The sequence below is a fragment of the Haliotis cracherodii genome, unplaced genomic scaffold, assembly GCF_022045235.1.
Source record: "Haliotis cracherodii isolate W230 unplaced genomic scaffold, xgHalCrac1.p SCAF_5, whole genome shotgun sequence".
Taxonomy (NCBI): Eukaryota; Metazoa; Mollusca; class Gastropoda; order Lepetellida; family Haliotidae; genus Haliotis; species Haliotis cracherodii.
Window position 1 is genome coordinate 55351848 of NW_027266308.1, and position 24377 is coordinate 55376224.

Genomic DNA, 24377 nt, shown 5'->3' on the forward strand with positions numbered 1-24377 from the left:
TTTCTTCTCATGCTAAAAGAAAACAGACAAGTGTCAAAGGTGTGGTTGATAAACAGACTGAAGAGCGGTGGCTTTTTTTTTTGCCTTCAGTGCAAAATGTACAGCACAACATGCAGATAGAGGTTTTGTGAAGAGGTTCCTGATATACGCGTGTACGTGATGCTCACTAGTTAATTTACGATTACTTCAATTCAAAATTAAGAAAGCAACCAAATACAAAATTACCCTTTTTGGCCAAAACAAAATATTGATCCATGATAAATGCACGACATGTTGTGAAAGTCACACCAAGAACTGTAACAATGAGAAGCAGCAAGGACTGCGCCTGATCTTGCAAGGGGTCATCACTCGAGATCCTCAATTACGGAACCGCTGAACTTGGTAAAAGTGCTCATGAGCAATGTCTACAGTATAAGTCTGACTTGTGAACTCTCAGTGGGTCTGCTGTTATTGAGTTAGTAGAGTTTAATTCCACATTGAATAGGATTTAGTATTCCATCCAAGGATCATATAGAGGTAAATCAACAATTTGAACCGATTCTCGCCGGGTCTTGGTACGGTATTGGGAAACAACTCTGCACCGTCAAAGTTGCATCGACTTAGACCACTGATGCATGATCAAACCTGCATGTTGAAACCGCCTGTTTTAAATTTGTTCATCAAACGTCTGTAGAAGATGAATTTCAATGTCCTTTATATGATGATCTTAGAAGTATTCTTCTTAGAGAATGTATTGTTTTAAACCCGTTTTTTGAAAATATTAGCGTTGATGACGCTTTCATTTATATTTTAAAATGTTAAGAAATTCAGCCTTTGTTAACTAGTACACTTTTAAATATGTTTAAACGTAAGCAATCATTCAGTGTATGTAAATTTTATTGTCAATGTATTTTATAGTATATAAGCCTAATGGTTGGGTGTTACGTTTTATTATGCCAAAGAAATTGTATATATCTCTCTTTTGTAACTCGTGACACGTTAGTAAAGTAACGAACTCTCTCTCTCTCTCTCTCTCTCTCTCCCCCCCCCCCCCCCCCTCTCTCTGTTATCTGGGTTTATTCTTAGGAAGGCGACACCTCGAGGGGTGTAGAAACAAAACGCTTAGACTGTTCAGACGGTTAAATTTATTTAAGTCTCACCTCACAAGTACAGGGTAAAAATACTCGTATCTTCTCGAGTAACGGATGAATGAAAAAGTTTTGCAGTAAGCTGCTTTACTGATGGATTACGGCAGGCTAACGGAGTAGCTACTCATCCATGCACAGGCCGAGAGTTTGACAGAGAAGAAAGTTTGTCGCGGAACCAATGTTATCATGATGATCACTTTTCAAGTTCAGTTGAAGAATCACGGGTTATACGTTTGACGCCATACGCCTAAATGTTCATGAAACCTTCGATGACACATCAAGACACCATAATACTGGAACTTGATATATGATTTGAAAATGTGAACCTCCGTTGTGCGCTGTTTGTATTATCTGAATAGCTGAATAGGAAAAAAAAAGGAATAAAGAACAAAGAATCGCTCACGCAGATATTAAATTGCGACTGCGCCCATAAAAAAAATAATTCTGTTTTATGGTCATGTTATAAATTTGTAATATGGCATTAACGGCGTGAAAGGACTTGTAAAATAAATTTGTCATGTAGATGAATTAAACAAACTTATAGTCGACTAGAATATTAGCACTCAGCCTCAGAAAGAATAGCAATTATTATGCATCTTTTTTCTTATTGTAGTTTGTTCTATTCAAATAAATGCAATTATATAATAACACAACACAATACGATTTCGACACTGGGTAACGCAACAATTAATAATTTTGGTGTTTGAAGTGATTAAAGTCATTCATGTACATAGGAAGAGATTATATTCTAGATGTTTATAAGCATATTATTTAGGAAGTTTAAGGGTTAGGTTCGTTAATCGTGTGGTCACATCAATATAAAACATGGGTAAAGGAAACTAGTGATATCAAGCACACACAGCTATTGACACATACAGGCTGACCGCCCGCTTGCAAACGTTCTTTGTGAATGTTTGAAGGTTTTCATTGATGATATGAATTTAATTACGAGTTACCGGCCTTTGTTTGTTGATTACATTCTCTGCTTTAGTTCCGTCATATCAATCTTTCACTGTTGTGCATGTGGGTAACAGGTGCAGTTGGTAAGACATAAAATAAATCTGTACAGTATTCAAATATCAAGTGGTGTGCAAGTCCATGCGCAACTACATGTATTATCATAGTTGTTTACACCAGTGCCTTTATGCATTGTGAACTTCATTTCAATGCCACATTTAATAATGCGACTATTACTGACAATGGATTGCAACGACAGATCTTTGAAAAAAACTTGGTATCAAACAAACTGTGACATTAACATTACAAGGCCGTGAGAAACACCTGGTTGTATTCGCCATCTTAAGTACAGCAGTGTCACTCTGTATTGCTACACAATATGATCAGCCACAAACTGACCTCTGGAATACGCCATGCAAACACGTTACGGTCTGCATTCAACACGGGTAAAAGTCATTCATTGCTGATGTGTTTTTCATGATTGTTCAATTAGAAAAAGGCACATTTAACTTTTCACTCCGATCTTTAGGTATTGTGTAGGTTGGTGCCTGGTGCAGTTGTTAGGCTTTCAGGAATGTTATTGTCAGTTATTGTAGAATTCAAATGGGAAATGTGGGCAAATCGCATTCAAGCACTGTAAGGATGATGTGGATAACAGAAAGGAACGAGGGAGGCATGTGCATGGCTAGTGACGACACAACGGTGAGTTCGCTTTTGAATCAATTCTGAAAAAATGTAGCCGGTGAAAGTGGCTTGTGTGAATGTTCCAGGACAGTCTCCAGTAGCCAAAGTATTCAACACAAAACCATTTAATTCTTTTTACTCGATGTTTTTTATGAAGAATATTAGGAGCTGCTATAGAATCTATAATAGAAACTAAACGAACCTAATGATCGTGAAGGGATGATTAATCGTAAAGGGAATCAAAGGGCTAAGGACAGAATTCGGGTAATCTAATAGCCACTAAACGGATACCTAACCCTAATGATCGAAAAGGGGTGATTGATCGTAAAGGGGATACAACGGCTAAGGATAGAGTTCGGGTAACACTAGCGATATTTGGATGTGTTCAGCTCCAATATAATATTACTAAAAAACTACATTCTTGTGCATAATAATAATAATATTAATAATGCACATTCCAAATTGAAAATTAATGCACAGAAAAAATAATATATGTATATCAATTCCCATTTATAATCCTTTTAGCCACTTGAATTACGAGAAAAACGAAATAAAAAATATATAAAAAATAAAAGTGCTTTCGTAAACAAGCGCTTACTATAAAATGCGCCGCCGCAGGCTATATTCAGTAAACAAACATTCAAAACTCTCCACAGCGCTTGGCGTATTCAATGACATTTCGTGTAGAGATCATAGTCCGGCAGAGAAATGAATATTTTCCCCCAACCCAGAATTAGGGGATAAAGTTTTTTTATTGCTGGATTTGTTGAATGATGTACTCTAGATTATGAAACTGACTGATGACACTCTGTCATCTTTGGGCATTTTGAAATATTCAAGATGGCCGACAAGATGGCCGCCAAAACATGAAAATATCGCTTCCTTGCTAACAGTATGGAATATGATACCACTTTTGGAGCAAATCACTAATATTTTGCTTTCAACTAATTAGAATATGGTATTCTAAATGAACTGGTATCATTTAAAACATAATTTGATTCTTAAATAAGCAAGATAACTGGCAAAATGCCTGTCGAAACATTATAAAAGTCAACAAGCACGGGGTTCTTTTTAAAGAGAATTGATTATTCTAAACTTTCAAAAATGAAAAAATATTGACTCAAGGTTTTCTTCACATACATACAGTCAGTTTAGGTTTCTTCCTCATCATCATTAACACGGTTAGTGAGTGGGTTGAAGCAGACACTGGAGCTACAGGAGCAGAATACTGAGTGTGCAAGGTAACTGGGCGTGACTGCAACCGCATCGATTTGTCCTACACAGTGTATCACTGCCACAAGTGCACCTCACAAGTTTCAAAATATATTGTGGTGCTAGTGTAAAACTTTCAGGTACAGTAATTGGAAGAAGGCACTTGGATGTAATGTCTTTGTGGAACCCAAACTGGGTTGGATACATCGCAGGTGGATCTGGCTGTAACGCATCCACACAAAGGCTTTATCTGTTGGCGGTAAAGTTGAGAGCTTGGGAATTTGAATACAGCCTCTTCCAGTTTTGGTTGCCCAAACATGTAAGCGAGCTTCTGTAATAGATGTGCAGTTTTGTTTGCCATAGCAGACTTCAATGAATTGAGTTGCTTGTAAAGTGATTGCGGCTAAATCTGCTGAAGGATCTCCAAGCAGTGAGAGAGAGTGACCGTCCTTTAATGCCTTGACCACTTTTCCTTTACCAATCCCAAAACATGATGCTGTTGTATCACAACCACTCAATGCATGTGCTGCAAGTAGGTCTAGAACGATAGGTTCGTTTTTGGAAACAGAAGCTCCAATGTCAATGACAGTGCGCTCCTGAACAGGTGACTCCATGAATACATGTACCTTGATATTCTGTAAGTAGTAGAAATGTATCAGCAGGAGGAATACGTCGGTATCATCTGACAGAACAGACACTGGATGGATTCCATCTGATGCTACTTTAATTGCTTGTTGGACAATTATGTTGTCAGCTTCTTCATGCGTTGAGGCAATGTCATGTCTGATGGATATGATGCCACTGAATACTTCATTTGGGACATTATTCTCTCCTGTAATGACAAGTTTGTGTTCTTTGGTGTGAACATGAAGCAGATTATCGTCATTAAAGGGGCATTCACACGGTACAACTAGTTGTATACAATTTGTTGCGTGCAACACATTGCATCGTGTGAACGGGCAAGTCGGTCCAACTTTTGACTCATGCAACTTGTTGGACGTGAGTTGTACGGAATAGGACATGCTCTATTTTCATGCGACAAGTTGTACGTACGCAGCCAATCAAAACACGTATGAAAATCACGTGACATTTACACGTCAATTTGTAAACAAAAATGGCGACTCCGATTCACGTCGCTAAGTTCTGCTTTTCGGTATCCTAAGTGTCACCACTCAATAAAGGACCTATGAAAAGTAGGTACCACTGTCTCAAATTATATATTTTGACATTTGCATCGGTCTAATTCTCCAGGTTAAACTGTTTATAGTGTTATTTGAAACGTAGTGTAGACCAAGGTGAGATTAGGTCCATATACGTTTCTAAAACTTAAAATACATCATACACACAAATAAACGTCACAGTTTTAGATTCTGAGGGGAATTATCTATTATGTGATGCCATTAACAACTATGTTAGGCAAAGCATATGTATCACTAACGACATCTGAAAATAGTGTACAGCGAAAATATTGCCATTTTCGCATTTTACCAATTCACTGTTCTAAATGTCATTATTTATTTATATAGGTATAGCTACATGAGAATTTCAATTACAAAAACATTGGGTTTCTGCTCTTTGTCAAAACACCAATCATCATTCCAAAAAGACTCCAATAATCCTATATTCGTTTTCGAAACAAAAACTCTGGACCGAACCGCCATGTTGATAGCGTTGGGAAATCACGGTTCTTTTCGCGTTTGACGAGATGCCTATCACATCACATGTATTTCACACTCAGCTACGATACATACATCCCTGAATTCATCATACCATTAAGAATCAAATGACATTTTGTCTAAATCACCAATACAAACGGTCCAAATGAAATCAACCGCAATATTCAAGTGTGAAGCCAAACCCTGTGCTCTTCTCATTGAAAAAAATGTAAACAAAGCAAACTTCTAGTTTTACTTAACATTTTCTACTATTCCGAGAGATTTAGTCGTCAATTTGTTACGTACATTAGCTCGGATTATTACGATCATGCAGTCCTTGCAAAAACTGAGGAATAAATAATTAGTCTAGATACTTTTTTGGAAAAGTCAACAGAAATCGTTCCACGTGACGCCATGATATTGACGCAAAATCACACACACTGACGACGGTATTGGTCTGCCTTTCCACATAGTATCAAAGCGAGAATGGAAACATAAAAACAAACAGAACCTGTTGATTTCAGATTGATTCTGATTACTTAACTTACATGATTTATTTATGTATGTATATGATCCCAGCATCATGGTAAAACCTGCTCCAAACATTCCGCGAACTGCTATCAGTGAACTCGCTACGTTATGACGGGAGGTTACCGGTAGTGATGTCATATTAGTATACGTCAACATCAACATCGTTGTACATATTTGTTATTTTCTTTGAGGTGCGGGTGAACTAGCACACAACGCATTCAGTTTATGAAGTAGTTTACTGTTTCAATCTTGAATTATAATTTGAATATCTCTTCAATATCTTTTCACCCAGTAAAATAATGCACTGCTGCAAAATGGGTACATGTATATAGTACTTTTACTAATATAATCTAAAATGCCATAGAATTTATGAAACTCAGCTGGTTTTTTTATCACAGAAATTGACATTCATCGTGTTATTCTTCCTATAATATGCTTTGTGAATGTACCACACTGCAGCATATACATATTTCCTTTGGAGAATTGTGAAATATTCATTGTGGCAAATTTATATAGATAGGTTAAATAAAACATGCCCTTCATTTCTTAAATTAAAATAAATGTACACCTGAAGGAAATTTGTCACGTTATTTTTTTATTAATATATAACTCATGTGTGGACAACTATTTGTTTTACATTTGGATTTTATCGTCTATTTGGCGGAACATTGACAGCTAAGGCTTTTTGTCAGAGATCTCGCGAGACCCGAGTTGTATGCAACTCGCCGCCGTGTGAATGCGGAGTTGTATACAACTTCAGATTGTGCAACTAATTGCATACACCAAGTTGTATACAACTAGTTGTACCGTGTGAATGCCCCTTAAGGAGGTCATGGGATTAAATGCTGGCATTTGTTGTTCTTCACTGCCTTGTGACATCCTTAGTGCTGTACTCCTTGTAGCAGTCAAATACCAAGAACACATCTCCAACTTTCAATTTGATATAATGTTAGCTTTGAAACCTAGCAAATAATCTAGGACTGTTCCCCTTTCTGGCCAGCGAATGACCCACAGCAATGCTGATCCATCAATAATCAAGGCTGTTGTCTGATTATCTGTTTGACGAGAAGATACTGGTACTTGTAAAACACGTTTCATCATGGACTTTGCCTTGCAAACTCTCATTTCTCCAGCGTCGCTGAACATGGAAGTAGGAACTGGTGCCAATTCATGAGAAAATACATGCTTGATGTCAACATCACAAGAGCTGGCCTGCAGACCAATAACACGAGAGTAGATCAAACTTGTGTCGAAAACTTTAATTGATACAATATTGATATGCTTCTTTGCTGTATCCATTGTAACAATCGTTTTTGGAATTGTTTCATGAAATATGTTTGGCCATCCACTCTCAAAGCTTTCCATCTGCTTTGTTCCAATAGATACTGCATCGTGATATGATTCGTGAACGTTAACTGCAGAAGAAGAAACCCTGCTGGAAACGATGTTCACAAGATCTTCAGGATGAGTTTCTGGCTTCATTGGATCAATGAAAAGTTGAAGCTGCTGCCGAATGTTCTCCCTGTCCTTGGCATCCGAGTCTATTCTTGATTTAATACAACCATGTGTATAACAGACATAATAGGTTTTGCTTTAATCGCACCTCTTTTGAGGTTACTATTATTTTTATTTATCTTTATTGTTTTTTTATAATTTGATTTCAAAATGCAGTGGGAATTTATCTTATTTTGTAACTATAGAACATTAAAAATCGTTAGAAAATCCACAAGCATCCCAGTTGACACTGAATAATATAATAACAAATGTATATATAACGATATATACTGATTTGGGGGTTTTCATAGACAATATTGCCTATTATTTTGATTAATAACATTTCCAAATGAAACTATTTCATTAAGAATAACATATTCTAATATGTTGAAGGCAATACAATAGTGATATGCACCAAAAGTAGTCCCATATTCCATACAATTAGCACAGAAGAGATATTTTCATGTTTTGGCGGCCATTTTGGCGGCCATCTTGAATATTTTAAAATACCCAAAGATGACAGAGTGTCATCAGTCAATTTCATAACCTAGAATGTGTACTTAAACAAATCCAGCAATAAAAAAACTTTATCCCCCAATTCTTGGTTTTTGTCCTCTCTGCCGGACTACTGTGAGGAGCTTATGCACACCCGATGGCCCCTGACGTCACAGGGCATTGTTTCGCCGGTGTGACTGGCAACAAAATACTACAAATTACGTCATAGGATATTGTCACATGTTTGAAAAGTTTGTGGTACTGTATTCTAAAGGTAGGCCACATGCTGTTTTCATGGGTACATACTAAGGAAGAAAAAAATGTTCCGAAAACTAAAATTTTAAACTATGTCGCCCATGTTTGGAATATTGGAAAGAATGCATTACACCAGATACCTTCCGCCATCTTTTATTGTGCTCACAAAATGTGCGCGAACTACTTCCTTAGCAACGAAGGCGTCTCAAATATCGCCGCCATTTTACTGCCGCTACACTGACCTCCTTTAGCCCTTGGATCCCCGTTTAATTATCTTCTTTAGGGTTAGTGTTAGGGTAAAAGTTATATAGAGAATCTCACCCGAGTGTCTTTTGACATCAAATATATCAACACGAGTTGATAAAAGTGGAAAAATTCCGAGGCTTGCCGAGGATTTTTGCCATTTTTATCAACGAGTGTGGTCTGCAAAGCTCTACCACTGGACCACTGGACACAAGCAGCCAGGTTTCATTACTTTCTCCTTCTGCCTTTAGAAGACTTTCTAAGGGAATATCTCTCAATCCAGTAGATTTAAACCTGGAAGCAGTGAATGGTACAATGTTCCCTGTCAAAAGGGTATTCAAAGCTCCATTGTTACTTCACGATACAGTGAAACCAACAAACGAAGAGTTCATTGTAGCAAACATTGATGGCTCTTTTGATGTAGATGGTATTCTGGGTATGGACATAATGAATGCTTTGGGGACAGTGGTTGATCTTGAGAGATGTAAGATCAAATTACATGATGTTGGGTTACCGACATTTCAGGGTCAAAGCCCTGCAATTTTGAGTTAAAACACCAAACTTCCACTGTGATCTGTGTCTTTTGTGAAACTTTCTATCCCTACATATCAGCAACTTTCATTCAATGTGATAGTTGAGCCCTGTAAAGAGATCTTAGAGCCTATGGGTATACTTATGGGAAATGGTGTTGTGAACAAATCTAAGAATGCATATGTTAAAATGATTAATATAACTGATAATATTATTACTCTTACCTGTAGCAGAATACTAGCCAAATGTAAGTCTGCTTACATTCCTTCTAGGAAATGTAATAACACTAAACGGGTGGCTTATGTCTGAGGCTCAGAAATCCCTGAATCTGACCTTACAGGTCAGCAACAAGATAAGCTAAAAGAAACTTTGGTCATGTTCCAGGATACATTCGCCAAAAATAAAGATGATTTAGGCGCCGCACTGGTTTGGTTAAGCACACTATTGATACTGGTGATGCAAGAAGTAGAAGGAAAAGAAGTTGCAAGGATGCTAGAACAAGGGGTCATAGTTCCCTTGACCAGTCCTTGGGCATCCCCCACGGTCCTCGTACAGAGCCCTGATGGCCGCTATAGGTACTGCTGTGATTTTCGTGATGTGAACTGTGTATCCAAGAAGGATGCCTATCCTCTGCCCCGTATCAAAGACTGTATAGACAGTCTCGGAGGGACAAAACTCTATTGTACTATGGACCTACAAGCAGGTTATTGGCAATTAGAAATGGCTTCAAAAGATCGAGAGAGAAAACGGCATTTGTCACTAAATCAGGACTATATGAACGACCGTTATGCCTTTCGGACTGTGTAATGCACCCAGTGTTTTCGAAAGGTTGATGGAAAGGTTAAGAGGTCTCCAGTGGGTTGAGTGCCTATTTCCTAGATGATATTATCGTCTTTGGCACCGATTATGAGGAAACTTTAGCAAGGTGTAAGTCAGTTTTAGACAGACTTACTCCTGCAGGCCTCAAGTTGAAGCCAAAGAAGTTTCGCTTATTCCAAACCAAAGTGAACTTCTTGGGTCATGTTATTTCAACAGAAGGGGTACACACTCAACCTGAGAAGATTGAGTATGTCCAGACCTGGCCTACCCCCAAGTTTCGAAAAGATGTGCTGAAATTCCTGGGTTTGGCGAATTACTATCGTCGGTTTGTCAAGGATTTAGCCAAGGTTGCACGAACGTTGACCCATCTAACGAGTCAACAGGTGGACTTCCAGTGGAGCGAGGATGTAGATGTAGCTTTTATGAAGCTAAGAGATGCACTTACCTCTGCACCTATTCTTGTGTTTCCGCAATCTACGTCTATTAAGTTGTTACGCACGTAAACACGTAATACACAAATTAACTTGGAATAGTGCCTATAACTGAAGATAAACAATGAACGAAAACAGGATAAGGCTACGCGCTATATATGAGAACTCTTGCACATAACAATGAGCAAACAATAGAACAAAAACACCCTTGAAAGTAAAATAGACTGGACCTTTGACCATGTAGAAGCTTTTCAGTAGCAACTATTGATTAGGACACAACTAATATTACATAGGTAACTTACAATATTTGCAGAATTAACACCTACTACAATATCTCAGTGCACCATGGTGCTGAACATCTTTGTGCAGTTTCAGGTTTATACCTTCACCCGCCTCCAAGAAAAATTCGAAAACAGGCGATGGACGTTGATTTATAGCGCCATACCACATTACTCGGCACATCGATACTGACGAGCATCACTGGGTCGAATAACAGACAATCAATAGAAATGGATCAATTGTGAATTACATCTCTACTCACGGAGTTTCAGCATACCTTTAATCAAGTTGATCGGTTGGAACTTACTGGCCATAGAAGATTAAGAATATGTCAGTGCACAGAGAACTTGTATGTCTCTTGGTCGTAGAGGTGACTTTCGTGAGCATACTTGTATATGTATATTTGACGTCCCATCAAATTGTCAATCACAACACATTGATACACAAACAAGGACACTTCAACCTTTCTGTAAAGGAAGGAAATATTTCACCGAATGATCTGAGAAGGGAAACTGGGCAGCCATGTGTTTTCCCTGAACGCTCGCCAAGTCTTGTTCCATGTCAGCAGAACAACCTCAGTAAGTTGGCTTTATGTTTCTTTCTTAATTCTAATCGTCATATTTTACCCTGAAAAATCGTTGAGTAAAATGATAACTGTGAAATAGGATTCGCTTGATAAAACAATGTTTTTGAAGCATTTTCACAGCTATGTTCTTTTTAGACCCCCTATATCTTAAAGCTTGAAGAATTACCTTTTTCATCACACGTTGGATCTTTAAAATCCTCTTTTGGCAGGACCAAATTAGACTACTAGTATTTTTAGATGCCACCGTGAGTTAGCTGTATTATTAATTTTAAATTATAATGTCAAATAGCATTCACTTATTCAATACAATACCAAGTATATGGTAATATGATAACGCATGCCATGCGAGATGTACCGAATAAACCGATATGTTTTGTTTCTTTGTATGTTATTTAACGCCGCCCTCAGCAATATTCCAACTAAATGACTTGGGTCTGTAAATAATCGAGTCTGGACCAGACAGTCCAGTGATTGACTTTATGAGCATCAATCCGGGCAACTGACATACGATGACATACATCAACTAAGTCACCGATCCTGACCACATGATCCCGTTAGTCGCCTCTTACATTTACCGATATGTGCCTATCATGTTTCGCATGAATATATGGACCTTTCCTTTTGACCCTTTTATGTTTTGTCGCATTCGGCTGGTCTAGATATCGATTTTGTCATGTAGCTGGAATGTTGCTGAGTGCGGCGTTAGGCAACAAACAAACAAACAATGTATCAAGCATAAGATAATTTTTATGTGGGGCAGGATACGTTTACCTGTTTTTCGAACATTGGTATTAGCGCAAATTGATAGTGATTTATAAACACATGTATATGATTAAGTCTGGATCGCACAATGGACACTGCTTTTAGCAGAATTGCCTTATGACTAAGGAAGAGGTTAAGTAGAGTTTTGTTTTGATGTATGTGCAGGCAATATCTTAAGTGCCGTTTCTGGAACGCCAATTTGACTGGATCACATGACAACAGTGTGTCCACGTTCATGATTTTATCGCCAATAAATAGCGAGTCAGTTGTTAACACAATGAGCACGATCACGTATAGACGGCTCTTACGTCAAGCACTTGAAATTGCAGTGACCCAAAATCAAAAGAACACCACATCTAAATTTTATAGAGGCGCTTCTCAAGAAAACTACTGATATAATTGTACATGCTGTTTAAGATGTATTTTAGACAGTTTGCATTTATCTGAAAGTAGATGTGTTTTCACGATGCGAGACTTTTGATTCCCACTACTGCTTATGTTGCTTCATCGAACACTCGATCTGACTGACAGTGTCATGAAGTCACAAAGTCATACCGAATACTTCATGATTTTCGTTTTCAAAATGTATTTTCGGTCCAACATGTACGTGTTTAAATTTATTCTCTCGGTGTATGTTGCAACTCCACAAATAGCATGATAGAAATGTTACATATACATTTGCGCACTTATGTTTCCATATTTTCAAATAAACGATTGCATTTTGGACACGTTAGCAAGTTAAATACATTTATCCTATTGCATGTTGTCTGGTCTGGCTTCCACTTCGAACAGCCGGGTTATATCCCTGAAGTGTCACAGTAGACATCTCGCTGTAGTTGAAGCACTTGGGCATTCGGGTTAAAGATGTCAGTCATGGCTATCTTTGATCCACGGCTTTTGCAATGTGTTTAATAATTCAGGACAGACAAGACGAATAACAAAAGAATAACTTCCATGGCTTGACCTTGAGACGACCTTGAGTGCGTGAGAGAGTTGAATTTAACGCTGCTTTTAACAGTAATCTATTTAATTCACGACGTGTCAGCTTAATGTGGGAGGAAAGCCCGAACTGATGCAGGTCTCAGATGTTTACCTATTCGGTAAAACTCGGGAGCACGGGTATGGTGCTGACAAACCTAGAAACATAATCGGGAGAACCGTGATTCGAACCCACAATCATAGGTTTCTGGCGTGCCCAAGGGACGCAACTCTGCAGAGCAAATCTCGGGGGACCTTAGACGACTGGGCAACCCATGACCCGAGACAACCTTGCATGCGTCAATGAATATCTTTGAAGATAATCATTTCCATTTATGTATATCAGTAATTGTATCGGTGATTTTCTTTAGGTGAGAAACGACGAATACTAAATGAATCGCTACCATGGATTGATCTTGATGCGACCTTGAATGCGTCCATGACACTTCTCCCCGGGGGATACCACCAACCGCTTGGATGTGCCTCACCACAGCGACTTGCCATAATAATTCCCTACAGAGACAGAGAGGTGAACCTGAAGATCCTCCTCAACAACCTCCACAGAGTGCTCCAGAAACAACAGGCGGAATATGCCATCTTTGTAGTGGAGCAGGTGTGTTGACAGTACAACTAACAGCTTAGGAGTAGACAGTCTAACCGTTGTGTGGACAACACAATTGCGGTAGTGAGTGAGTTGACATTTAAAGTCTCATTGGCAGTATTTCAGCCATATAGTGACCCCATTTGTACAGTCCACATATTTCTCTGACGATACCCGTGGGTTCAGCAAATGTTCTGAATATCCACTTGGTTTACTTTGGGCTTCTAACAACAGCTAGCGAACACACTGTCATACAACTGAAATAATGTTCAAATGCACGGTACATCCAACTCACCAACTCACTCGTCTCACTGATCTGTGAAGATTCCGGGGTAGAATAGGTCTTCAGCAACCCATATTTTCTGTAAAAGGCGACTATGCCTGTCGTGAAAGGCGACTTACAGGATCGGGTGGTCAGGCTTGCTGACTTGGTTGATACATGTCATCGATCCCAATTGCGCGGCTCGATGTGCATGATAGTAATCACTAGATTGTCTGGTCCAGACACGGTTATTTACAGACCGCCGTCATACAGCTGGAATATTGCTGAGTGTGGCGTTTAACATCCAACCAACCAATCAACCAACACTCTTCTCACTTTTCCTTTTTTTTAACATAATGAGATTACAGGGATGGTGGGGGATTAGGTTAGATGACCCTGATCTTTTTGTTGTCAATGTGTATGGTTGTGAGGTATCCTTGTGAAGAATGAAATACATTTTTACTTTATTAACACCTTCCATCTTGAAGACTGACTTGCAATGAAAAGGAACAGACGAATCATAATAAATTACCAATAAGATCATGGTTAGAAATGTACTTCAGCAACCCATGCTAGTATGAGGCAACTTATCGGGTGGTCAGGTTTGCCGACTTGGTTGATGCATGTCATGGTATAACAGTTGCGTACATTGACGCTCATGTCAATACTTGATTGGAAAACAAAGAATATATATATTTATATATTACTTTTTCAGGAAAATGGTACACCATTTAACAGAGGATTGATTAAAAACATTGGTTACGTTGAAGCCAAAGCTCTTTGTCATTTTGACTGTTTCACCTTCCAAGATGTCGACTTGGTGCCTGAGAGTGAGAGGAATACCTACTGGTGTGGTGCAAGGGCTTTACATCACTCTCGAGAACTCGACATACTGAAATACAGGTAGATCCAACCCTTTGCCATCCTGTTTACAGAAATGATTGCATACTGTTTTAATGAATTTTGGTACGATTTTAGAATCACTGTTCAGATGGTCTGAGGGACAGACCATTTATTGTCTTATCTTGCACCAAATTCTGTTGATATCAGACCAGGAGGGTTACACAGTACACATCCCTTCTTACAGCTGAAATACATAAGTTAGGTGATCCAGAGGTTAATTCCAAATCATTGGATTGTTAAATTCAAAATGCTTCTGGTGGTGCATGGTTGGTTTTCAAGATGTTCCAATTCCTGTTTTCGGAATGATGGATTGCACATATCCATTGAATTCCTATTTAAGGTTTGTTAATAGCATTAATCCCATTATCTGATAACGCATCAAGAAGAGAGCTGATAATAATGCTGCGTTCGTCGACTTTAAGTGATTGATTGGTGTGTTTGGTGCATTTAATTAAAACTTTCATTTTAGTATGTGATGGGAGCTACAAAGTTTGTGCCTGACCGAGGAGGACATGTCAAATGTTCATAAAGAAAAATGTTCTTGTATCTCACTTGGTGTGTTGGGGTAGACTAAGACCCGGCTTCGATTCACCCACATGGGTATAATGTTTGAATCCAATTTAAGGTGTCCAAGTAAAATCACTCACTCACTACAACAATAAGCTGACAAACTGACATACAATTGAAATAATAGCTGCGTTAAACATAACTCACACACTCATATCCAGGATATTTTACAAGTATCACTTTGGTGGAGTGATCACCTTCAACGATACTCTTTTCTCCACCGTCAATGGTTACTCTAACTTGTACTTCACATGGGGAGGTGAAGATGATGACCTGTTTCAAAGGTAAGCCTTTTCAAACAGTGACTGGGAGAGCCATGCGCCAAGCCCAGTTCACGCATATTGTAATAAACATGGAGCATAATACTTGCAGTTAGGGATCTGTATGCCCCTAACTGTACTTTTCTTACCTGAGCCACCATGTTTACGTTGACAGACATACCACAATTTAATTTCAACATCACCACCTATGTACCCCTTCTTGGTTTACACTACAGCACTCATTCATACAAAATCGTTCGTTTTTTAAATTCCTCCCGAAATGTTTCGATTACGTTTGATTTGAACTGGTTACATCATGCATTTGCTCAGCTCGCTATTCCAAATATGGAATGTAGGTTGGGTAATATCGTTTTGTTGTGTGTGTTGTGCGCGATTGCTATTTCGTGTATTGTGCACAGTCAAAAACTACTTCGTATGGCTTCGGGTGAATGAACATGATGGAGGTACCAAACTTAGTCAATGGAAATTAGAAATTTCCGATAAAACATCATGATCGCTTAACTTATTAATTTATCATTTCAGTTGTAGTTCTGGTTATGCTATGTATACATTGTTTTATATGCAGAGATTATGATCATTCTGTGTATTTGTCCCGGAAACTAACCCTGAAAAATAACAATCAGCTCTACACACATTGTCTCCCAATCTGGAATTAAAACAACATACATATATGTATAAACATTTCGAATAAAGATCACCCGATTAGATATCAAGCTCAATAACTGAAATTACCACGGTTCAATTGTAACAGCAATGTCGGTTTGACGTTGTTGTAAGATGACGTAGGTAGATGCATACATATAAGCAAAGACAGACCCCCATAGTACCATAGTGTCCACTCGTACTGTTACGGTATCATTGCTGGAAGATTATGAGTACAGTGCAGTGTCATACAAATAGTATAACTAGGATAGAACGAAATTGCAATTATATCAGTGACGTCAAACGCGACAGGTGCTAACGGCACTAGTTATAGGCCCCAATCGTTCACAAAGGGCAAAATCACTAAGTAAATCATAATCATGGCAAACACAGAAAGCGCCTGAGGAATACCACATGCATACTTATTTCATATCGATATACAATCATTTTCAGATTGCTGGAGAAAAAAATGCCATATGAATACAGCAAATATCCTCGTTACACTGCTATGACGCATAAAAATGACCCGCACCATACAAAGGAAGGGTAAGTGGAATTGTGCTCTCGACTTTCAGAACATGTATATGGAACAATACATTCAACATGATACAATGAACAAACACGCCAATGGACATATATGCATGTCATCGTATCCCAATTGCATGGATTGATGCTCATGATTTCAATCACTGGATTGGTCCAGACTCGATTATTTACAGACCGCCATCATATATGCTGAGCGCGGCGTTAAACAACAAACAAACAAACACTCACCCACCGTGTTAAGAATTTAGTTAAAAATTAATAAATAACATTTTTCACTCTGAGAGAGTGTGTATCTTACACTATGAGAGTGTTTGTGTCACATTGAGAGAGTCTGTCTGTCACACTGAATGTGTGTATGCCATTAAGAGAGTGTCACTCTGAGAAAATATGTGTGACGTTGAGAGAGTGCTTGTGGTTCACACTCGCGACGTGCATGCACGTGTGTGTGTGTGTGTGTGTGTGTGTGTGTGTGTGTGTGTGTGTGTGTGTGTGTGTGTGTGTGTGTGTGAATGCTAATACTTTTTCTACCAGTTCAATATCACTTGTGCAACCGTTTAACTTTGGTACAGCTTAAGTAACCTTGTCTATTATTTATGTACAAAATACATGAAACTGGTGTTAATGTGTAGTTTGCCCTTTTAACTACCTTAAGTACAATGCGAATATTGAATATGAGTCACACACATGCGTTAAACAGTCGCCCAGTGCCCGTGACAATTACTAGTAGCATTACAGTATGTAACAAGAACACGTAGCAAGAGTACAGTATTTACAAAATGTCTGTACAGTATTAAAACCATGGTTTGTTCGTTTGTAGTTTCGTGTATGATATACAATGCCAGGCCATTTACTGACAACACAAACCGATACAGTTTTCAACAGAGGAATAGACCTTTTTGAATTGCACAATGATACAACACAAACATAGCCAGCAGCAATGCTTTCATTAGATTACCAAGTCGAATACTAGTAGTTTGATTAATAGTTTGACTGACATAGCTTAAAGTGTCGTGGTTTTAAAAAAAAACCTTTGAAGTATGGTCGCTTTCATTTGACCGTTTAAGACAGTCTATTCCGGTAAATGATAAATGAGTGAGTGGGTTGGGTTGTGAGGCCGCCAAGAATAGTTGTCATGTAGTCAATTCCAAAACCTGTGACATCACTTGTGACATCACTTGTCGTGACGTTACATGATTCATTTATGCTCTATTCATATTTCTTTAAGAAGAATGTTATTGACCATATCATGTAATATATCATGTTGTGTGTAGACTTTTGGAATGGGCAATACAGCATTAAAGTCATGGTAATAACATTTTGTCAGTTATATTATAAGTTGTATTCCTTATGATGGATATGTAACCCAAAAAACATTTTGTTCATACCAAGTTGTGTTATAGGACAAACCCAAAGAAGCGGCAGACATAGACGTGTGTGTGTGTGTGTGTGAGAGAGAGAGAGAGAATGAGAGAGAAAGAGAGAGAGTGAGTGAGTGAGTGAGTGAGTGTGTGTGAGTGAGTGTGTGTGAGAGAGAGTGAGTGAGTGTGTGTGTTAGTAAGTTGGAATGTTAATGCTTTTTCTACCAATTCAATATCGCTTGTGACACCGTTTAACTTTGGTAGATGTTATGTCTTTCTGTTATATGGTGTATGTGGATCGATATATATTATGTCAAGATTATGTGATTTCACTTCTTTCTGGACTAGTGTCAGGGTTATAGTCATGGTTAGGCAATGCTATGGCAGCAACTATAGATATAGTTACATTTCAGACGTTCAGGACATTATGTAAAAAAATAAAGCAAATGTCATCTGAAGTTTACTTAGGAAACAATTGTGAAATGGTGCATTTCCTCGTGGTTAACATCCATAAAATAAAAATAAATTTTGCGGAAAGGACATTCGGGCAAGAAGTCAGCATTCTCATGAGAACCAATTGTGCTCTCATCCTTGCTGATCTGTTTCTTTATGCATGTGAAACGGTATTTCTTCTCGGACTGTCAACATCACAACAAGGAAATTTGGCCAAAATGTTTCACATATATCGATGATCTGATATAGTTCAATAGTGATAAAATAGCCAATTCAATTTCACTAGTGAACTAGAAATAAAAGACACCAATGAAACCGCATCATCTGTTTCTTATTTAAATCTATGCATAAAGATTCAGAGTGACAAAAATACCCACAAAACTGTTTGACAAGAGGGATCATTTCAACTTTCAAATAGTCAACCATCCCGTTATGTCGAGCAGTATTCCTGCTGCTCCAGCCCTTTATATCGATATTTCACAACTCTGAGGTACAATCGAGCATGCTCTTTCTACGAATATTTCGAAGAGGGTCATGCGACTCTTGTTCAAAAGTTGTTTGTTCATGATTACAACATACACCGCTTTAGAAAAGCTTTGAAAACCATTTATGGTAGGCATGTGGAGGACATTCCCAAATTTGACGCATCAGTGACAAAACTGATGTCTGACGTGAGGTGAGGTGGAATGGGATTTAACGTCACGTCCAAGATTATTGCATTTATATAGGGACGTGCATGCACGTGTGTGTGTGTGTGTGTGTGTGTGTGTGTGTGTGTGTGTGTGTGGCTGCTTGTACTAGTCCGGACTAATGCCGAGTTTATAGTGCTAGCCCACTGAGATACCATAGCGCAGTTTAACATGAATACCCCACAAAGACACAGTATACTGACTCCAAGACGATCAGTCCTTGTCCTAGACCCTGAATGCCAAGCCCCAGACAGGGTAACAACAAGTACCATCTTTTAACGTATTTTGGTATGATGCGGCCGGGTATCGAATCATGGATCTTCGCTCTCCAGGCGGATGCTCTACCACAAGACCACTGAGGAGGTCGATGTCTTGTCGATGTTGACTTGTACCATATACCATCTTGATCAATATTTAAATATATATATATATGTGAAATACAGCCGATTCGTCAAGTGAAAATCAATGAATTAGTTTAAATGTACATTACTTATGTATTTTCTTCAGGAGGACTCTGTATGGAAAACGCCACGTGAGATTTAAGAACGACGGCCTCAACAGTATGGGACGACTTTACCGGTTAATATCTGTGGACTACAAGCCTCTGTATACCCGAATATATGTTTCTGTCAATCAGACTGAAGTACTCACTCAGCTGAAGCATTATGGCATTAGGTTATGAATGTTTCACTGGTTAGAACTCTTCATGGTCTCGGCAGAAACCTTTTTCTTATTAATCATTATTATATATATGATCTAATATGACTTACGTTATTCCACCATAGTGTGTTGAGATTCTTGATTATCAGCATATCTGTCAACTCTCACAGATGACGCTCACTACAGGAAAAACTCAATCATTTATTAAGAAATGTTTATAAACAAATATATATTCCATCTTTCTTGCTCTTCACAAAAAAATACAACCAGAACCTAAGGACCCAATTACACACTTGGTCTTAGTCCGTATGAACCCCACGGTCCCTAGTATTCTCAGATTGAAAGGCAAAGAGTTCAAAACTGTGGACTGCTAAAGGAGAAGGCACGGTCAGACATTGCAGAAGTAGACAGGGGCTGATACAGTAGAGTTCCACCAGAGGAGCGGAGAGCACGCTCTGGAGAGTATAGGGATATACGATCTTTGAGATAGTCTGGCAGTCGTGAGTGATGATACATATCTTATAGTTTATACGAAAGGAGACTGGCAGCCAATGTAGTGCTTTGAGGACAGGACTGATGTGATTGGATCTTGGAACTTTAGAGATGCATCTAGCTGCAGGGTTCTGAATGCGTTGTAGCTTTGATATGTCTTTCATGGGAAGATCAGCATACAATGCATTGCAGTAATCCAGTTTGAAGGTAACAAGACATTGCATCAACAATTTAACTGTTGGAGTATCAAGTAGATGGCGGACTTTACTGATGTTATAGATGCTATGGTAGCATGCAGTGCTGGTTAGTGAAATATGAGTGTCCATGGCCATTGTTGAATCAAAGATGATTCCCAGATTATGGGCACTGGCAGTTGGGTACACAGTGGTATCACAAATATGAAGGTATACAGAATCAGGGTGAAGCTTTCTGACTTGCTGTCTCGATCCAAGGATTAAAAACTCAGTCTTCTCTTCATTGAGTTTGAGATAATTGGAGCTCATCCAGGATCGTATGTCATCAATACAGCGCTCAAGGGCGGTGAGGTTCAGAGACAGTTCGGAAGTTTTAAAGGAAATGTAGATCTGGTTATCGTCCGCATAGAGGTGAAAGTTAAGAGCATGTTTCTGGATGATATCTCCAATTGGCAGGATGTAAATTGTAAATAGCAGAGGTCCAAGGACTGAACCCTCTGGTACACAATAGTGACTTTTGCATGTTGTAGAATGACGATCATGGATCTTAAGAGACATGGTCCGGTCAGACAGGTAGGGCTGGATCCACTGGAGAGCTGTTCCCCGAATGCCAAGTCGTGTTGAGTCTGTGTAATAATATTGTGTGATCAATAGTATCAAAAGCAGATGAGAGGTCAAGGAGAACAAGAAGAATGGTTTTCCGCTGCCCAAAAGATGTCAAGGTGTCGTTGTGGACCCGAACGAGTGCTGTCTCAGTACTGTGACTTGACTTGTATGCAGACTGGAATTTTTCACAGAGATTGTTTTGTTTAAGATGATGTTGTTGCTGCACAGCGACAATCTTTTCCAGGCATTTAGACACGAACGAGAAATTGGACACAGGTCTAAAGTTTTTGAAATTGTCGGGATCCAAACCAGGTTTTTTGACGATGCGAGTGACATGAGCATATTTCAGTTCACTTGGGAACTTGCCATGAGACAGAGACGTGTTGATAATGTCCCACATAGAAGGTGTCACGTGATCCATTATGGTCTTGAATAGCCAGGTAGGAACTGGGTCAAGTGAAAACGTCTTGGATGGAGCATGCTTGATTGTGTCCGATACGACTATCAAAGAAACGTGACTGAAGGAGGTTATTTCATTTCCTTACTTTGGTTGCTGGCGATCTGTAGCCCGTTTTTATTTTATGTTTTATATTATATCTGTTTTGAACAAGTTTTGAACAAGTTTGAGCAAGCCTGTAAATACTCTTGCATTGACAATGTATATTTACGTGTACAACATTAAATCGGAGGTAGTTTGTAAAGACATGTGAACTATCTCGTGATATTTGCACTTACACAATAGAATAATCGTGTAGCTAACTGAGATTTTACGTGCGCTTCATTAGTTCAGTAGGCCCCAAACCCGGTAGGTTGGAATGGAATGATCATACCTACATGTGTTGGTAAACGTGAGTGAGTATGGTTTTACGCCGCCTTTAGCAATATTCCAGCAATATCATGGCGGGGGACACCAGAAATGGGCTTCACACATTGTACCCATGTCGGGAATCGAACCCGGGTCTTCGGCGTGACGAGCTAACGCTTTAACCACTAGGCTACCCGACCCCCCCTGTATTGGTAAACAATGAAGTTATAACTGGAACATGTAAGAATTGACTTTTTATATCCATATTTTATGCCGCGAGCGTCGAGGGATGTATTACAAAATTTCATTTAGTATGTATTGCTACATGTTTACACGGACAGTCATACAAACAACCACCCGTAACGCAGAATAAAATAGTTCATCAAAAGGGGCGGTTGCATGAGTGTATGTATGTTTTAATTTAATATCATTTCGACGACTGAATTGGCCAAAACGCAGTTCTATGTCCAAACAAACCTCAGATTTGGAATCCTTGAGGTAGAAAACCTATGAAAAGAGTCTGTATGATCCTTTGACTGGTTATGAAGTTGGCCATCTTGGATTTTTTCCAATAAGGCGGCCCTAATGAGCGTAGGCTTTGGCGCCCTCCAAAAATGAATTTAGTATGTTCTGGCCTACACCAGTGCCAAATTTGATGCTTGTAGACACAGCTGCACGATAACCCCTAATGGCTTCCTAAGGGTCTGGACTAATGGTAAGCTGGTCTTCCTAGCCCGGTGTCCATTTGATATGGTTATACACCCTGTTCATAAAATGGAATTCTCCGACATTGTTTAAATACAGCTACGAAAATAAATTTAAAGCTTGTACATTTTAGTAACATCCTTAAAGATGCTGTTGACTCATGGTTTATTCTCCCTGCAGTATTTTATTGTACGATTATCAACTCCCACTCGTCATTTATTTCTTAAATATTTTTTAATGTGAAATTTACACCATACGTGTTTTTCAATTGGACAACAGGTCGGCCACATGACCGGGAAACTGGCGTTTATTTATTGAACGACACAATTTGACGTTCATACGTTTTTCAAGATGCCGTTTTTCAAGTGACTTAAATCTTGACCAACTACTTCCATGTTCCTGGGTTAACCCGTAGGAATTCCGTCGCACAAATACATACAGAAGCGTTGTTTCTCAACATGAAGACCCTTTAATCTTCAACTCTGCGTTTTAGCCAACATTGAGAAACGTCAGAGAGTTTGACTGCAGAATCGTTCACGAATATCCTCCCCATGACCAATTCTATGGTTATCAAAACGAAGAAATGCACATCAACTATCGCAGTACCGACTCGATCCGTGCCTAGATTAGTCTACAGCAATCTATGAGTTTACCATAGTATCTTTTTGACACATCTTCATAATCACCTTTCAAAGCCAACTGATCAATGATGACTAACACATGTAGCCACCACAGGTTCATGAACAACTTCGGAAATCTCTCCCGTCACGTTTATTGTGTCGGCCCTTTTGACGTCTTGTACTTTATATAAATGTATTACTACGCGCTGTATTTGTACCTGACGCACTGAGGTAGTTCTTAACAGACCTTTCTTACCCGAAGATGATATTACTGTAATACATTTCTGATAAAGAAACTACAACAGATGTTCCTGTAAAGCAAGTTGATCACACACTCGCCCATACCACCTCTCTTTTTAGGTAACTATTTTATTCCGCGATAAAGCTGGTTGTTGCATGGCTGTCAGTGTAAATATGAGTGAGTGAGTGAGTGAGATTGGTTTTACGCCGCTTTTAGCAATATTCCAGCAATATCATGGCGGGGGACACCAGAAATGGGCTTCACACATTGTACCCATGTCGGGATTCGAACCCGGGTCTTCGGCGTGACGAGTGAACGCTTTAACCACTAGGCTACCCGACCGCCCCAGTGTAAATATGAAGTGACACGTATAGATCTAGCGCTACCTCCCTCGAGGTATAAAATATTGTAAATATTGTATGTAAAAAAAATAATAGAATTGACATCTAGAGGATGGGCCAAACATTGAAAGAAAGTCGTCGCAAGCTTCGACGTTCATACGCTTTGGCCCTCGCTCTATGAAGGTTCATACTCCAATGAACACACACAGTTAAAGTTAATTCTTTAATAAACGAAGTGAGTGTTGTTGAACGCGGTTTGTAAATGATAAAATAAAAAGGCGACCGAGAGCACGAGCACTAGTCCAAGGCTTTGTGGTAATCAACATGCAAACACATGCAATCAACCTGGTGATCGACAGAGTTTGCCCACAC

At 38.9% G+C, this 24377-nt stretch overlaps 1 protein-coding gene across 1 annotated transcript; it reads left to right on the forward strand.

Annotated features, from left to right (window-relative positions):
* Nucleotides 1–11041: 11041 nt before the first annotated feature.
* LOC139444157 (beta-1,4-N-acetylgalactosaminyltransferase bre-4-like) lies at nucleotides 11042–20023 on the forward strand. Its single transcript, XM_071225054.1, has 6 exons — nucleotides 11042–11291; nucleotides 13411–13652; nucleotides 14618–14805; nucleotides 15534–15656; nucleotides 16749–16841; nucleotides 19849–20023. The coding sequence occupies exons 1-6, from the start codon at nucleotides 11042–11044 to the stop codon at nucleotides 20021–20023; spliced, it is 1071 nt and encodes a 356-aa protein (XP_071081155.1).
* Nucleotides 20024–24377: the final 4354 nt, after the last annotated feature.

What these genes read in the sequence shown, in the direction of transcription:
- LOC139444157 (XM_071225054.1), top strand. Translation starts at nt 11,042, where the DNA reads ATGTCAGTGCACAGAGAACTTGTATGTCTCTTGGTCGTAGAGGTGACT. An exon ending in CCATCTTTGTAGTGGAGCAG is followed by an intron (nt 13,653 to 14,617) that starts GTGTGTTGACAG and finishes TTACTTTTTCAG; the next exon opens with GAAAATGGTACACCATTTAA. An exon ending in CCGCACCATACAAAGGAAGG is followed by an intron (nt 16,842 to 19,848) that starts GTAAGTGGAATT and finishes TATTTTCTTCAG; the next exon opens with GAGGACTCTGTATGGAAAAC.